This window comes from Festucalex cinctus, chromosome 19 (assembly GCF_051991245.1).
Source record: "Festucalex cinctus isolate MCC-2025b chromosome 19, RoL_Fcin_1.0, whole genome shotgun sequence".
In the NCBI taxonomy this organism is placed as follows: domain Eukaryota; kingdom Metazoa; phylum Chordata; class Actinopteri; order Syngnathiformes; family Syngnathidae; genus Festucalex; species Festucalex cinctus.
Window position 1 is genome coordinate 4,187,970 of NC_135429.1, and position 14,241 is coordinate 4,202,210.

General features: G+C 44.7%; 1 protein-coding gene across 2 annotated transcripts; it reads left to right on the forward strand.

Moving 5' to 3' along the window:
• The first annotated feature begins 3,229 nt into the window (after window positions 1–3,229).
• pkhd1l1.2 (PKHD1 like 1, tandem duplicate 2) lies at window positions 3,230–14,229 on the forward strand. Of its 2 annotated transcripts, XM_077507452.1 has the most exons (12): window positions 3,230–3,638; window positions 3,713–3,824; window positions 4,170–4,286; window positions 4,472–4,637; window positions 4,756–4,988; window positions 5,165–5,329; window positions 10,084–10,241; window positions 10,342–10,477; window positions 10,581–10,925; window positions 11,746–11,897; window positions 11,961–12,107; window positions 13,393–14,229. In XM_077507452.1, exons 1-12 carry the CDS (start codon window positions 3,495–3,497, stop codon window positions 13,780–13,782), a joined length of 2,265 nt encoding a protein of 754 aa, XP_077363578.1. In that variant the 5' UTR covers window positions 3,230–3,494; the 3' UTR covers window positions 13,783–14,229. The 2 variants fall into 2 exon arrangements, with proteins under 2 accessions (XP_077363578.1, XP_077363579.1); XM_077507453.1 differs by lacking the exons at window positions 3,230–3,638; window positions 3,713–3,824 and having other exon boundaries at window positions 4,389–4,637.
• Window positions 14,230–14,241: the final 12 nt, after the last annotated feature.

Sequence of the window (14,241 nt, forward strand, 5' to 3'; positions counted from 1 at the left end):
CGAAGAGCAGAAGGTTGCTGCAACAGGATCCGCTGAGCTGGAACACTACGACCAGAAGGTTGCCGCAACAGGATCCGCTCCGCGGGAACGCAAAGACCAGAAGGTTGCCGCTGGAACACGAAGAGTAGACTGCGGCCGCAAGATGATTCGCTCCTCGATGATTGGCGGCCACCTTCTGTTCTTCAACAGAGGGTGGCCGCCAACCAGATCTCCTTCGCCGGAACACTAAGACCAGAAGGTGGACGCAACAGGATCCGCGCCACTGGAACACGAAGCGCCAGAAGGTTTCCGCAACAGGATCCGTTCCGCCGGAACTTGAAGACCAGAAGGTGTCCGCAACAGGATCCGGTCTGCTTGAACACGAAGAGCAGACGGCAGCCGCAGCAGAGTCCATGCCTTCCTGGCACGAAGAGCAGAAGGTGGACGCAACAGGATCCGCGCCACTGGAACACGAAGAGCCAGAAGGTTGCCGCAACAGGATCCGCTTCGGTAGAACACAAAGACCAGAAGGTGGGCACAGCAGGATCCACTTCGCCAGAACACGAAGACCAGAAGGTTGCCATAACAGGATCCGTCCCGCCGGAACACGAAGACCAGAAGGTGGACGCAACAGGATCCGCGCCACTGGAACACGAAGAGCCAGAAGGTTTCCGCAACAGGATCCGTTCCGCCGGAACTTGAAGACCAGAAGGTGTCCGCAACAGGATCCGGTCAGCTTGAACATGAAGAGCAGATGGCAGCCGCAGCAGAGTCCATTCCTTCCTGGCACGATGAGCAGAAGGTGGTCGCAGCACGGTCCGCGCCGCTGGAACACGAAGAGCAGAAGCTGGCCACAACAGGATCCTCGCCGCCGGAACACGAAGACCAGAAGGTGGCTACAAAAGTATTCGCTCCGTCGGAACACAAAGAGGAGAAGGTGGCCACAGCATCTTCCGCGCCTCCCTGGCATGAAGAGTAGAAGGTTGCCGCAGCAGAATCCACACCTCCCTGGCACGAAGAGCCAAAGGTGGACGCAACAGGATCCGCTTCGGTAGAACACAAAGACCAGAAGGTGGGCACAGCAGGATCCACTTCGCTGGAACATGAAGACCAGAAGGTTGCCATAACAGGATCCGCACCGCCAGAACACGAAGAGCAGAAGGTTGCTGCAACAGGATCCGCTGAGCTGGAACACTACGACCAGAAGGTTGCCGCAACAGGATCCGCTCCGCGGGAACGCAAAGACCAGAAGGTTGCCGCTGGAACACGAAGAGTAGACTGCGGCCGCAAGATGATTCGCTCCTCGATGATTGGCGGCCACCTTCTGTTCTTCAACAGAAGGTGGCCGCCAACCAGATCTGCTTCGCCGGAACACGAAGACCAGAAGGTGGACGCAACAGGATCCGCGCCACTGGAACACGAAGAGCCAGAAGGTTGCCGCAACAGGATCCGCTTCGGTAGAACACAAAGACCAGAAGGTGGGCACAGCAGGATCCACTTCGCCAGAACACGAAGACCAGAAGGTTGCCATAACAGGATCCGTCCCGCCGGAACACGAAGACCAGAAGGTGTCCGCAAAAGGATCCGGTCAGCTTGAACATGAAGAGCAGACGGCAGCCGCAGCAGAGTCCATTCCTTCCTGGCACGAAGAGCAGAAGGTGGTCGCAGCACGGTCCGCGCCGCCGGAACACGAAGACCAGAAGGTGGCTACAAAAGTATTCGCTCCGTCGGAACACAAAGAGGAGAAGGTGGCCACAGCAGGTTCCGCGCCTCCCTGGCATGAAGAGTAGAAGGCGACGGAGCTGCTGGACCGCAGCTGTGCGCAGCCGGTGAGTGTTGTCCATAAAATTGATGTGTCCGGAGCACGCAGTCAAGATGCAGCAGAGTACAGATTACAGCTTCCGGTGTAATCCCGGGGTGACATCTCTGACGGAGGTTGTCCCCCTGGGCCTGCTGTCATTGCGACCCTTACAACGGTGGCTAAACAGCTTCTGTCAGGACTCATTGCTGGACCGTCGACGGCGACTCCATGTGTCTGGTTACTTCCTGATTACTCTTGCACCGTGAGGCCGCTGGTCTTTCCTGTCGGCGGGCGTTCTGCTGGGTGTGGTGCCGGCCCGCTGCAAGGTTGTCACCACCGATGCCAGCCTCATCAGAGGGTCCTTTAGGAGGACCACACACTGCTGGTGGTGGCCGCCTTTGTTTTCCCTGCTTTCTTTCAGTCCTCGTTGAGTCATTGTATTTGCTGCACCATGTTTCCTGCACCTGTGAGTCCTGCCTGTTTTCAAGTAGTAGGTTTATTCCCAGCTTTGGTTTGTAATTTTTATCTTGTGTTGTATTCTGTTTGTTCTATGTTTAAATTAAATTATGATTAAGAGCACACCTGCCACACCTCACTCTGCCTCCCCACACTTGGGTCCACAACCTCCCACAAACCCTGACAGAATGACTCGACCACCGATGGACCTAGAGGGGGCGATATCGAAGCTGTTGCTTCAAGCCGAGGCAATGCAGATTCAAAGACTTTTAACTGAGTCTTCGGTGGATGAAGCCCTGCGGTGTCTGGCTGCGGCCAGAGAATTGCGGTCTGGCGCACGCCAGCCGCTCTCTGGCCCTGTGCCAGCGGCGCGCGTCCTGCGGCCTCCACCCGACTCTGCTGAGGTGGCGCCGCACATCCTGCTGCCGCCACCCGACTCTGCTCCGGTGGCGCAGGTCCTTCTGCCGCCACCTGACCCAGTCCCGGCGGCACACGTTCTGCTGCCGCCACCCGACCCAGTTCTGGCCTCGCATGACCAGCTGCCTGCTCCTGTTCCGGCGTCTCATGACCAGCTGCCGCCACCTGCTCCTGGCGGCGCACGACCTGTGGCCACCCTCTTGTCCTTGTCCGTGGCGCACGCCCTGCAGCCGCCTTCACCCCTCGTCTGGCGACTTGGACGCCCTCCTGAACGGCCCCGCCGGGCACCCCTTGTCTGGCGACCTGGAAGCCCTCTTAAACAACGGCACTGCCGGGCCCCCTTCATCCGGCGTCCTGGACGCCCTCCTGAACGGCCCCGCTGGGCCCTCCTCGCCGGGCATCGTGGATGCCCTGTTGAAAGGTCCCTCTGGGACGGATGGGTGGGCCATGTTCCCGCCTATGTGCCCCCTTCCGCCCACGTTTTGGGACTCTTTGTGTTTTCATTTGGACATATTCGATCTGTCCCTTAGGAGGGTGGGGGTGGGGGTAATGTCATGGTCTGTGTTATGGTTTTGTTTATGGGTCATGTTTTCCTTGTGTGTCTCTTTTTTTGTCAGTGTCTCATCAATTTTTATCATGTTCTCCTGTGCTTGTTATCCCGTTCCCTTGTGTTACCCAATCAGCTCCCCAAGCCACTTGTGTCTTGCCCAGGTGTCTCTCGTTGTCTTGTTACCATATCTATTTAGTTCCCTGCTTTCTTTCAGTCCTTGTCGAGTCATTGGGTCCACAATCTCCCACAAACCGTGACAAGAACAAAATCTCTGGGATTTATTTATGACTAATGTTCCCGATTTCCTCCCAGACCATCATGAGCATCACGGTGTCCAACGTGACCTTGGTGGACAACGGCATGGGCATCATGCCCATGATCTACGGACCACCCTCTCTGTCCCACCAATATGCTGACAAGAAGGTCCGCGTGGAGGTAAGACTTCAACAGCGGTTCTCTTTTTATACGCTTGCCACACCTTTTCATACCCTCTGCTTTTTTCCCCCCAGAATGCCGTGGTGGTTGGCGGAAGCCCCCACTTCAACTGCTCTGGCACGCTCGACACGAACGACTTCAACACAATCAGTAGCAACCTCCATCGAGCACCCAGGCCTGACAATGGTAAAAAATTATATACTGTGTATTATATTAATGTATAAATGACACAAACTAAATTGGCATATTTGACGCAATTTAAAAACTACATTTACAATTTGAATTAAATATGTCAAACTACATTACAAAATTTTTATGTAAAATATTAATTTTAAAGGGTTATATTGAAATTGTAAATTAAAATTGAAAAATCAATTCTTAAATTCAATTGAATAAGTACATTTCTTTACAATTAATCAAACTAAATGTTTAAATTAGCAAATTACAAAAGTAAAATAAATTAATAAATGACATACAGGTACGTCAAAAAACTCAAAATGCGTCAGTGATTTCGTTTGTGCTTGGTTCCAGGTGGCAAATCAGGAATCTGCTGGCCGTCTTTTGCGTCCGCACACAACAATGCTCCTGTGAAATCCTTTCACGGCAACATTAACTACAACGCTATAACGGGCCTGATGGAAGTGGCAGGTGAGTTGCAAAAATGACCTTGACCATACTTGCAAACTTTGGGTTGTGAAAAATAGGGAGATTTCTTTTTCATCGGCCAATCACCGATCTTCCAAAATTAAGGAAATCGGGGCCAATCAATCGGCCGGCTGATCCGTCGGTGCACCCCTACTCACAAGTTCCTCACCGCGGTCCCCCTCATCCAGATTCGACATTTGTGGGATTCGGCCATGCATGCTCGGGCCAGACCAACGTGATGTTCATGACCAACCCTTTCAACGAAGACCTGCAGCACCCCGTGCATGTTTTCAACCTGACCATCGTCAACAGCACCAAGGACGGGCGAGTCTTCATACATAGGCCCGATGTCAGGTAAAAAATAAATAAAATAAAAAATTATACCACGTTTACGTCAACATGGCGGAAAGGAATTTCTCAAGGCTTTTTTTCCCCATTTTTAATGTTATATGTGCGTGCACGTGTATGTCAGCAAAGTGAACCCGGCTGACTGCGTGGACATGGATTGTGACGGCAAGAAGAAGACTTTGCTGCGCGACTGGGACGGTTCGTTGCTGTCGGTGGCAGGCAGCGTGGTGCCGCAGTCTGAGTTCGAGTGGAACGGAGACCCCAGGAGGGGGCTGGGCGACTACCGCATCCCCAAGGTCATGCTGATCCACCCCAACGGCACCCGCATCCCCGTGGAACAGATCGCCCCGAATAAAGGTAAACCAGCGGGCAACCTCATTGCCAAACGCGAAGTAATTGTCATTTCATTTGCAATGTGTAAATTCAAGTGAATTTGTAAATCATAGGTTTTTAAACTAAATAAGAAAATGATCATACATTTGTCAATGAGCAGACTTCCAGACTTACTTTTTCGGCGTCTTCTTCGTCATCAGGCGTGATCCGATCCAACTGCACGTACGTGAGCGCCTGGCAGGCGTATGAATGTTATGCGCTCAACTACAGGATGCTTGTCATCGAAAGTCTGGACAGCGACACGGAGACCCGACGTCTCAGCCCTGTGGCGGTGCTGAGCGAAGGCTACGTTGACCTCATCAATGGTACAAGCCATTCCACGATGTTCACGTGAATCCTGTTGGATATAAAAATTACATGGTGTTGTGACGGAATAGAAAGACCAAAATACGAGCTCAACATGACAAAGACAGTACAACTCAATTTAAAAGGGGGACTGGTTTGGACTTCCATTGACAGATCTAAACATTACTTCTCCTGAGTAATGAATCAGTACAACAACCTACATTTACTGTAATCACCAGTCTCAAAATGTATCTGTACTGCAATTAATCACGTTGACAATAAGCTCATGCGTCAATATCACTAGCCGGGCTTACATGGAGCTCGGGCTGGATGATAAATCGAATTAATTAAAGTCTTAAGCACAAGTATTTGGACGTCACGCAACCCACACGTAGCAAACCGGAACCGGAATCAAAGCTCATGTGCAAAAATAGTCCCGTCTCTTCCGTGGCATATACCCCATAAGCACACAATTCTCGAGTATGCTATTCTAAATTATACTTAAAACACAGAAAAGAACACATTAATATAACAAATTGTGTTTAAAACAATTAATTACTTGGTAGAAGCTAATCACTTTAGCACTGGACACATGCTTCCACGGCGGCGTAAAAATTCGGACTTGGTCTGTGGACGTCGCAAAATGGCAACCCATGAAATGTTTGTATATAGCCCTACGGAAGATTCGAGGGACCAAATAAGTACAACACACAATTATCGAGTACGCTACTTAAAACACCGAAAAGAACACATTAATATTCACAAGTTGTGTTTAAAACAATTAATTACTTTGGACGAAGCTAACTTCAAAGAGTGGCGCGCGGAGAGCTGTCAATCAAATCAGCGCCAAAGCTGAACGAGTCACCGAAATGGCAAATACACAGTACAAATAGTAAAATATAAAACGACAAAAAAAAAAAAAAACAGAATAAAAAAACAAACAAACAATATTTAGTCTTCTCACTCTGGTTCTGAGACGGACAAAATCACTTTAGCGGCGGCGTAAAAATTCGGACTTGGGCTGTGGACGTCGCAAAATGGCAACCCATGAAATGTTTGAAATGTTTGTATATAGCCCTACGGAAGATTCGAGGGACCAAATAAAGTACAACACACAATTATCGAGTACGCTACTTAAAACACCGAAAAGAACACATTAACATTCACAAGTTGTGTTTAAAACAATTAATTACTTTGGACGAAGCGAACTTCAAAGAGTGGCGCGCTGGGAGCTGTCAATCAAATCAGTGCCAAAGCTGAACGAGTCACCGAAATGGAAAATACACAGTACAAATAGTAAAATATAAAACGACAAAAAAAAAAAAAAAAGAATAAAACAAAAAAAAAAAACAATATTTAGTCTACTCACTCTGGTTCTGAGACGGACAAAATCACTTTAGCGGCGGCGTAAAAATTCGGACTTGGGCTGTGGACGTCGCAAAATGGCAACCCATGAAATGTTTGAAATGTTTGTATATAGCCCTACGGAAGATTCGAGGGACCAAATAAAGTACAACACACAATTATCGAGTACGCTACTTAAAACACCGAAAAGAACACATTAATATTCACAAGTTGTGTTTAAAACAATTAATTACTTTGGACGAAGCGAACTTCAAAGAGTGGCGCGCTGGGAGCTGTCAATCAAATCAGTGCCAAAGCTGAACGAGTCACCGAAATGGAAAATACACAGTACAAATAGTAAAATATAAAACGACAAAAAAAAAAAAAAAAGAATAAAACAAAAAAAAAAAACAATATTTAGTCTACTCACTCTGGTTCTGAGACGGACAAAATCACTTTAGCGGCGGCGTAAAAATTCGGACTTGGGCTGTGGACGTCGCAAAATGGCAACCCATGAAATGTTTGAAATGTTTGTATATAGCCCTACGGAAGATTCGAGGGACCAAATAAAGTACAACACACAATTATCGAGTACGCTACTTAAAACACCGAAAAGAACACATTAACATTCACAAGTTGTGTTTAAAACAATTAATTACTTTGGACGAAGCGAACTTCAAAGAGTGGCGCGCTGGGAGCTGTCAATCAAATCAGTGCCAAAGCTGAACGAGTCACCGAAATGGAAAATACACAGTACAAATAGTAAAATATAAAACGACAAAAAAAAAAAAAAAGAATAAAACAAAAAAAAAAACAATATTTAGTCTACTCACTCTGGTTCTGAGACGGACAAAATCACTTTAGCGGCGGCGTAAAAATTCGGACTTGGGCTGTGGACGTCGCAAAATGGCAACCCATGAAATGTTTGAAATGTTTGTATATAGCCCTACGGAAGATTCGAGGGACCAAATAAAGTACAACACACAATTATCGAGTACGCTACTTAAAACACCGAAAAGAACACATTAATATTCACAAGTTGTGTTTAAAACAATTAATTACTTTGGACGAAGCGAACTTCAAAGAGTGGCGCGCTGGGTGCTGTCAATCAAATCAGCGCCAAAGCTGAACGAGTCACCGAAATGGAAAATACACAGTACAAATAGTAAAATATAAAACGACAAAAAAAAAAAAAAAGAATAAAACAAAAAAAAAACAATATTTAGTCTACTCACTCTGGTTCTGAGACGGACAAAATCACTTTAGCGGCGGCGTAAAAATTCGGACTTGGGCTGTGGACGTCGCAAAATGGCAACCCATGAAATGTTTGAAATGTTTGTATATAGCCCTACGGAAGATTCGAGGGACCAAATAAAGTACAACACACAATTATCGAGTACGCTACTTAAAACACCGAAAAGAACACATTAATATTCACAAGTTGTGTTTAAAACAATTAATTACTTTGGACGAAGCGAACTTCAAAGAGTGGCGCGCTGGGAGCTGTCAATCAAATCAGTGCCAAAGCTGAACGAGTCACCGAAATGGAAAATACACAGTACAAATAGTAAAATATAAAACGACAAAAAAAAAAAAAAAGAATAAAACAAAAAAAAAAAACAATATTTAGTCTACTCACTCTGGTTCTGAGACGGACAAAATCACTTTAGCGGCGGCGTAAAAATTCGGACTTGGGCTGTGGACGTCGCAAAATGGCAACCCATGAAATGTTTGTATATAGCCCTACGGAAGATTCGAGGGACCAAATAAAGTACAACACACAATTATCGAGTACGCTACTTAAAACACCGAAAAGAACACATTAACATTCACAAGTTGTGTTTAAAACAATTAATTACTTTGGACGAAGCGAACTTCAAAGAGTGGCGCGCTGGGAGCTGTCAATCAAATCAGTGCCAAAGCTGAACGAGTCACCGAAATGGAAAATACACAGTACAAATAGTAAAATATAAAACGACAAAAAAAAAAAAAAAGAATAAAACAAAAAAAAAAAACAATATTTAGTCTACTCACTCTGGTTCTGAGACGGACAAAATCACTTTAGCGGCGGCGTAAAAATTCGGACTTGGGCTGTGGACGTCGCAAAATGGCAACCCATGAAATGTTTGAAATGTTTGTATATAGCCCTACGGAAGATTCGAGGGACCAAATAAAGTACAACACACAATTATCGAGTACGCTACTTAAAACACCGAAAAGAACACATTAATATTCACAAGTTGTGTTTAAAACAATTAATTACTTTGGACGAAGCGAACTTCAAAGAGTGGCGCGCTGGGTGCTGTCAATCAAATCAGCGCCAAAGCTGAACGAGTCACCGAAATGGAAAATACACAGTACAAATAGTAAAATATAAAACGACAACAACAAAAAAAACAGAATAAAACAAACAACAAAAACAATATTTAGTCTTCTCACTCTGGTTCTGAGACGGACAAAATCACTTTAGTGGCGGCGTAAAAATTCGGACTTGGGCTGTGGACGTCGCAAAATGGCAACCCATGAAATGTTTGAAATGTTTGTATATAGCCCTACGGAAGATTCGAGGGACCAAATAAAGTACAACATACAATTATCGAGTACGCTATTCATTCTACATTATACTTAAAACACCGAAAAGAACACATTAATATTCACAAGTTGTGTTTAAAAACATGCTAAGCGCGGCTAACTTCAAAGAGTTAGCTAAGAGCTGTCAATCAAATCTGTGCCAGGGCAGCGCGACAAATAAGTACAATATAAAGCGACAAAAAAACAAAAAAAAACAATATTTAGTTTACTCACTGTGGTTCGGAGACGGACACAATCACTTTAGCGGTGGACACATGCTTCCACCGCGGCGTAAAAATCCAGACTTCGAGCGCCAAGCTCAATCGCTGTTGAACCAATGGGCCAGCACCCAGAATGCATTGCGCAGTGCGCGCCTCACTCAGTACTGTACACCCATAGTTAACTTTAATACTTAAAAGATGTTTATCAGGACGTAAAAAATAACAGTTACATCTTCAGGACGTGGCGCTTGGAATTAAGGTAGCCTCGAGTCTAGTTAAAAGAAAGTAAAGTTCGCCCACTTACTTTTACTTTGCTTCAGTTGCATCGTTATTTAGTTAGTTACTTTGATATATTTAGGCTTACCTTTATTTGCTATTGTTATAGTTACTTGTGTACAGTTACTTGCTTACAGTTACCGTTAGTTAGGTAAGTTACTCAGTTACTTACAGCTTGTTACAAATTGGGATGTGTCTGTGTTCACAATGAACCAACATTCAAACGATTGTTAAATGGGAATTGGCACACACCTCCTAAAGAGCTAATCTCGATGTTCACTTCACTGCTGCACTCGATTCACATGAATCCTTGCAGATGTTCCCCCGTTGTAAAAGTAGCGTGTGCATGTGTGTGTGTCCAGGCCCCCAGGATCACGGCTGGTGTTCAGGTTACACATGTCAGAAGCGAGTGTCCCTCTTCCACAGCATCGTCGCCACGGGACACGCCGCGGACGTCTTCTTCACAAGCAGCAGTCCTAAGAAGCTGCGCCTCATGATGCTCAACGCCGACGAGGATGAGGTCAGAGTACATCATGTTCTGGTTTTTTTTTGTGTGTGTGTGCGTTTGGTGTAAAAAGTTAGGTTGTTGATGGCTTTGTTTGTTGCTTGGTCCCCCGCAGCACGTGCTGGTGTCCGTCTTCTACTCCAGGCCGCAGCGGATGGACGTTTATGTCGGCAACCAGCTGGTGGCGCCCACCAACGCCGAGTGGAACGACGACAACACCGACTACATTCTCAAGGAGCCCACCTTCGACGGTACTGCGATATTGTATGGTGTTTCCTGTTCTGCGTTAGCATGAAGCTCCTCCTTTTAATCCCCTGAAAGAGTTTGTCAAAGTGTTCCACGTTTTGCCCGCAGACCAATACGTCCCGGAGCTCAACGTCTCCACGCCGCACGGCTCCAACTTCTTTGATCGGGACTTCAAGATGTTGAAGGTCCTGCTGAGAGGATCACGGCCCGTGGAGATCCGGATGTCACCCTTGCTCTTTGTCTCCTTCGACCTGCCCGCCATGACCGAGGAGCAGTTCTTCGGTGACAGGCTGGTCCGCAACCTGGCCGCCCTCTTCGGCGTCCCGTCCAACAATATCCGGATCACCAAGATCATCCGGGAGGACTCCAGGCGGCGGAAGAGGTCCACGGGCCTGACGGTGGAGTTGGAGATCAAGAAACCGCCGGTCCAGCAGGTCTCCAACACCACCGATGGTGAGATTTGGATCATGGCGGGCTGCTCGCTAGCGAGCTTCGTAAGTTTGTGGTTCTGGGTTTGAATCTCATAGTGTTAATTTTATCCGCTGTTTTGAAATTTAGTCTCAGTTTTAGTCCCGTTTCAATCACGTTTGTTCGTTTTTATTATAGTTACCCATCCCGTTTTTTTTCAGTCCGTTTTTAGTCGACTATAAATATACCATTTTAGTCTTTATTTTAGTCCAAGAAAACAATTTTATTCATCTAGTTTTAGTCAACAAACAACTGTCAATGTCTTAGTCTAGTTTTAGTCAGAATAATCATTTGACCCCTGCATATTTTTTTCTTTTTTGTCAGCAGTATGTTGAACACTTTGGATCTAAAACTATTTCACATAAAATTTTCTCTGATCTTTTTGATGAAAAACAATTTGTCACACAAATTACAGCATGTCAACAAGTGGCTACCATGCGTCCACCAGGCTATAAGCTAGTAAGTTAGCTAGCATTAGTTAGCGGTCGGATTAACATTATTGTTGGAACTATATAGCCGTTGGATTAATGTTACATTAACTATAATTTATGTCCATAGACTTAGTCCAGTTTTTATGAAGTGAAGTACATTTTCGTCTCGTTTATTAGTCGACGAAAATGCAGACTGATTTAGTCCCACTTATTGTTTCCTAATGAAGGGTTTTTGTCCAGTCTAGTGAAAAATGTGCGTTGACGAAATGATTTTTGTTTTGTTTTCGTTGACGAAATTAACACTAGTTCGCTCTCATCAAGCAACATTTGACCTTTAAACCTTTAAAACCTTTTTTTTTTTTTTTTTACCCTAGACGAAGAGGACTTCAAGCAGTTGCGCAACATCGCCGACAGGTTGGGTCAGGCGGCGGTGTCGGGCAACCTCAGCCAGTCCATCGGCTTCAACGTGTCGTCGGTGGGAATGGTGGCGCCGCCGCCTCCGACTTCGGACCCCCGCTGGAGTGAGGTAAGACCGGAATCACCTGGAGTGACAAATAACGATTCATACAACCTTGGCTTCCACGTGCAGGAGGCCTCCAAGGAGCCGACGAGAGAGGAAGCCGAGGTGAGCCACGTGTCCAGCGTGGAGAAGCTGCTGGTGGTGCAGGAGCCCGTCGCCGGAACCTACGTGGGACCGTTGACGCAGCAGCCGAGCCTCATGGCCGTAGACCAGCAGGTGGGCTACTACATTGATTTACAACCCTCCCAATAATTTTTTATTTTTTTTAAACACAACCAAACTCTATTTAAGCAGCAATTTAGTTTGATTTGATTTATTTGCATCAGGGACAGTACATATTAATAATATGCCGGAATTAGACAAAAGGCTATTTTTCATCTGCAGTCCCGAGCAGGGTTATTATAGTTTGGGAATTTTTCATTTTAGTTAGTTTTTATTTCGTTTTGTTTTTTTAAATTGAGTTAGTTTTAATTAGTTTTCATGGTGGTTCTGTTAGTTTTTATTAGTCTTAGTTATTTGATAAATGCTTAGTTTTAGTTTAGTTTGAAATAGTTTCAGTATTATATTTTTTTTTAAATGTGTATTGTGCACAATATTTCAAAAAACATCATGGGAGAGATGTCATCTGAAGGTGGTTTTCTATTGGCTGCTGCTTCTGTGTGACACACTTTCAAACGTTATTAATTCCGGTTAATATCAAAATAAATCGACTTAAAATCATCCCCAAAGGCTCATGCATTAAATTAATTACCAAAGACTAAAACAAATGACATTTTTTGCTATAATTATAATTAGTTTCAATAAAATGTAGTTTCAGTTAGTTTTTGAAAAAGCATTTCCATTTTTTTTTTGTCAAATATTTTTGATGTTTTTCATTTGCTTAGTGAATACAACCAGGGGGGATAACACATACAAAAAAAAACAAAAAACGTGTTAATAAACAAGTTGCCATCAGCTTTTGCAAAGCGAGAAAAAATATTCCTACAAATTTCCATCCAAATAAGGTAAATGAAAGGCAACACCGAAACAACACGTTCAATCACACATTCACACCATACATTCCAAAACTGAGGGAAAAGCATAAAATAGTTAAATAATAAATTGAAAAAAAAAGAAAAAAAGGGGGAAATAATAAAACTAAATAATAATAATTATAATAATAATAATAATAATAATAAGTAAATAAACAACAAAAGATTAAAAAGCGGGGATAAACAAGTTATCAAAAAAATGTAATAATTTTCCTTTTTTAAAATTTAATTTAGTTAATGAAATTGTTTTTTTTGTTTTTTTTTTTTAAAAAGTTTTTTCGTTAGTTTTAGTTAACTAAAATAACCTTGGTCCCGAGACAGATCATAAATGTCACTCGAGTAAAAAATAAATAAAATCCATAGGTAACACATTCACGAAAATACTATTAAGTTAAAATTACGTTTAAGCAGCAATTCTTTCACATACCACAAGAGGGAGCCCGTGTACCAGTTTTCAATTTGACCCCCAGGGCGACTGTGTGTCGGTGGGCGTGACCACCATGACCGTGACGGCCAGCCTGAAGGATTCCACCAACGCCAGCGTGGACGGTCTTGAAGGCAACGCCACCATCTTGTTCAGCGGCTGCTGGGCCAACTTCAGCGACCTGTCGGTGGTCAACGGTGGCGACAACCTCACCATGGTTTTCCGCTTGAAAGATCTTGTGAGCGCCCACTCGCAGGAATTCAGCGTCCGGGAGATTCCCGTGCCCGCCCCGACGCCCTTCGCCAACGTCACGTGGACCGACGCGCCCGACAACAGCGTGTTCGGCGCGGGCAACGCCGTCGCGCCCGGGAGTTTGTGCCTGGTGAGCGTCGTCTACGCGTTTGCCTGCTGCACCGACGACTTGCCCCTTTGTTAGGGGTGGGGGCGCTGTTCAGGGGTAAAAAATGTGCCAGGTTAATCCATCCGTTTTCGATGTGAATATTTAATCATAATAATAATTTGGGTTTATATACTCAATATGTGATTCGCTTCTTTCTTGCTTGTGCAATTTGTGAATGCTGAAAGCATTGTTTTGACATGCATCTCCTTCCACATAATTCATCCGATCCATTTGAAATTAAAAACTCGAAGCTCAATCAATTGTCACCTGTGGCACAATTTTTAACTGCCTTAAATGCCAATTGATGAAAAATTCCCCATTCACATAATTTTAATATCATTCTGTAACATTCTATATATTTGATCAGAATTCCACACTCTTGCATATTTTTTTTTTCCATTCAGCATTTCAGCATTCACACGCAAATTCTCCAGAAATCGCAAATGTCTGATTAATAATAAAAGCTATGATTTTTAAAATTCATTCTTGTGTGTC